Here is a 2,548-nt window from a genome sequence, read left to right on the forward strand (position 1 = left end):
TTTTATATTTACCACAGAAAATATACATGTGTGCACCAGAGAGAGGCAGAGAGAAAGAAGGGCAGAGACAGCAATGGAACGTGGCCACGCCAGAATCGTTTATCCTCCATTTTCCATCCTGTCGGGGTCTGTGTCAAGCCCACAAACACACCTCAGTATTCCTGAAGCTGGGTCTGCCCTGTGGGCTCCGGCTCCCAATGGACAGTGCTTCACCTCTGCTACAGAGCTGGGCCCGTGCCCTTTATTCTCCTCCTTAGAAATCTTTCCTGCATGTGTGGTTCCCGCTATTCCATGATGCAACTTAATTAGGTCCTTTGCTTAAGGGAAGATGGTTGGTCACAGAATAAGTATATGCGTGGACGTAATCGTATATACACAGTCATGTCTGTCTCTATATATTTATGTGTATTTGGGAAAGTCCTCTCAGGCAGGTCCATCACCTCTCTCTCCATGGAGGATGGAGGAGCTTGCAGAGTCTCACTGTATACCTGGGTGTTGGGAAGGAAGCAGGAAGACAGGAAGCCCACCGTGATGCCTTGTGCCAGGAGGAAGGAGTGGAAGGGGCCATCTCTCCTTTCACTTGTTCCTAAAGGTCTTGGTGTCAGATGATGGAGGAAGTGAAGAAAAGAGGTTCAGACTGCCTGAAATAACCCCCAGGTGGGTGCCAGTCCTCATTTTGGCAGTGAGACCCTCCATTCCCAAATGCTCTTCGTTTTCAGCTCAGTCTCCTGAGTCAGGTCCCTCCATGTGGCTGTCCACACTGTGTCACTGTCTACCTATGTCAGCCAGAGCTGGCCTAGATCACTCGAGGCACCTGGACCTTTAGTTGTACGTCAGGATGGGGGTGTCTATGGAAGGATTTTTTTTTAATCTATGGGAAATACTGAGAGAGAACCTCTTAAGAAAACTTTTTTTTTTTGAGAGGGTTTTTCGCTATAGGGCGCGTCGGCTCGCCAGACAGACAGAGAGAGACCAAGAGACAGAAAGCGAGAAATCACCCCCCAGGGGGGATGGTCACACCGCAATCCTTTCTCCTCCATTCTCCTCTTGGGATCTGGGGCATGCACGCACACACACCCGGCGTGAGTTTTAAGCCACTGGGGCCGGGACGCGAACTGCGGTCGACTATGTGGGAGTCCAGTGACATAGCCAATACGCTAACAGCTGGTTCCCAAAATAACTTATGTTTGGAACAATGCCAGTACACTTTTTAAAGCATCAACAAGAAGGTCATCACTTGTAGGCCCTGAGGTTTTTGTCCCACTTCCCCATCTGCCCGTGTCACTGTGAGCACCACTACTGTGCCCAATGTGACAGAAATACATGGCCTCGTCTTCAGCCTGGAGCCCAGAGATGTGCAGAAACGCTGTGTTCTTCGACTTATCTTTGGACCCAGAGACTCGACTGGGGACCCCAGGCCCCAACTACTTGTCGGAGTCTGAGAAGTAGTACAGGAACCACCGGGGAGGGCTCCCTGGCTTCTGCTGGTACCAGTGCATATTGTAGCCACCGACATTGACGTCACTGCTCAGGGCACAGCCGAGTTTGACTGTTTCTCCAGGAGATGCCGAGAGGGAGGGCGGCTGGGTCAGCACAGGCTGGGCAAAGGAACCTGCAGACACACACACTCATGGGTGATGGGGTACAGACGAGGGTACACTGCTTAGGGCCTGAGACAGAGGGACTGATGCTGCCCGGGGCCACCCTGATCTGACCCAGGCCTCACCTGTGCAGTGAGAAAGGATGAAGAGGAGGACAGGAGTCCAGGCCATGGTGGACACAGCCCTGCCGAGGTCTCTGTGCAGAAGGCGTCCTACCCCAGGCCTCTTATCTTCCCCACTGGCAGGAAGGGGTGGGGCGTCCACGCAGGTTTACTCCCCCTGGTGGTGATCTCTGCTGCACTGTCAGTCCAGCTGAAGGCAGAGCTTGGCTATTGAGACCAATGAGGCTGAAGTGTAAGGGCCACAGCTGACCCCATGGGGGTACCAGGGGGAAGCAGCTGCTGGGCAGAGTCTCATCCTCCACACCTGTGAGCAGGATGTGGGCCCACACCAGAGCAGACAGGGCTGGGAGTGTGGGGAGGATACAGCTGTGGGCACCCACTTCACAGATTGAGACAGACCTGCAGCTCCCCTTGCTGCTCACTGGGTGGCCTTTGGTCTCTCTCTGGACATGATGACAGGTGCTGGGCCTGTCCTCTCGTCACTGCCATTCCCTGACCATCGACCACACACCCTGGTGTCCCTGAGCAATTATGAATAATGAATAGACTTCTCCAGGGAAGGCATTTGGGCTGCTAGGACAGGAGACGTGGACAATATGATGACTGTACCCTGTGAGGAGGCTCCGGACTGAGAACACAGAGGGCTCTGGGGCGCCGTCTTAAGCATCTCCTTCCTCAGGACCCAGGGATGGAGGTGAATGGGAACTGGGACTGAGTGAGGAGTCTGGTCCTGCATCAGCACAAACAGAACCAGGTCTGAGGAACTGAGCAGGTGCTGAGAAGATGCCCCAGAGGGTGCACGTTCAGCCCTGTGCTGCATGATGA

The 2,548-nt window shown here is 53.9% G+C and overlaps 2 gene segments (V, D, J or C); both read right to left on the minus strand.

The window, feature by feature from the left end:
• Nucleotides 1-1,295: 1,295 nt before the first annotated feature.
• Nucleotides 1,296-1,790, minus strand: LOC114009117 (immunoglobulin lambda variable 5-37-like). The segment is given in 2 exon segments: nt 1,296-1,612; nt 1,727-1,790. Coding segments are annotated over 2 exon segments (234 nt in total).
• A 23-nt stretch (nt 1,791-1,813) lies between these two features.
• Nucleotides 1,814-2,548, minus strand: part of LOC114009119 (immunoglobulin lambda variable 5-45-like) — a 3,156-nt gene continuing 2,421 nt past the window's right edge. The window contains 2 exon segments of the V gene segment in view: nt 1,814-1,930; nt 1,987-2,066. Coding sequence covers nt 1,814-1,930; nt 1,987-2,066 — 197 coding nt within the window.

Source organism: Tupaia chinensis, unplaced genomic scaffold (assembly GCF_000334495.1).
Source record: "Tupaia chinensis unplaced genomic scaffold, TupChi_1.0 Scaffold000467_1, whole genome shotgun sequence".
NCBI classification, from domain to species: domain Eukaryota; kingdom Metazoa; phylum Chordata; class Mammalia; order Scandentia; family Tupaiidae; genus Tupaia; species Tupaia belangeri.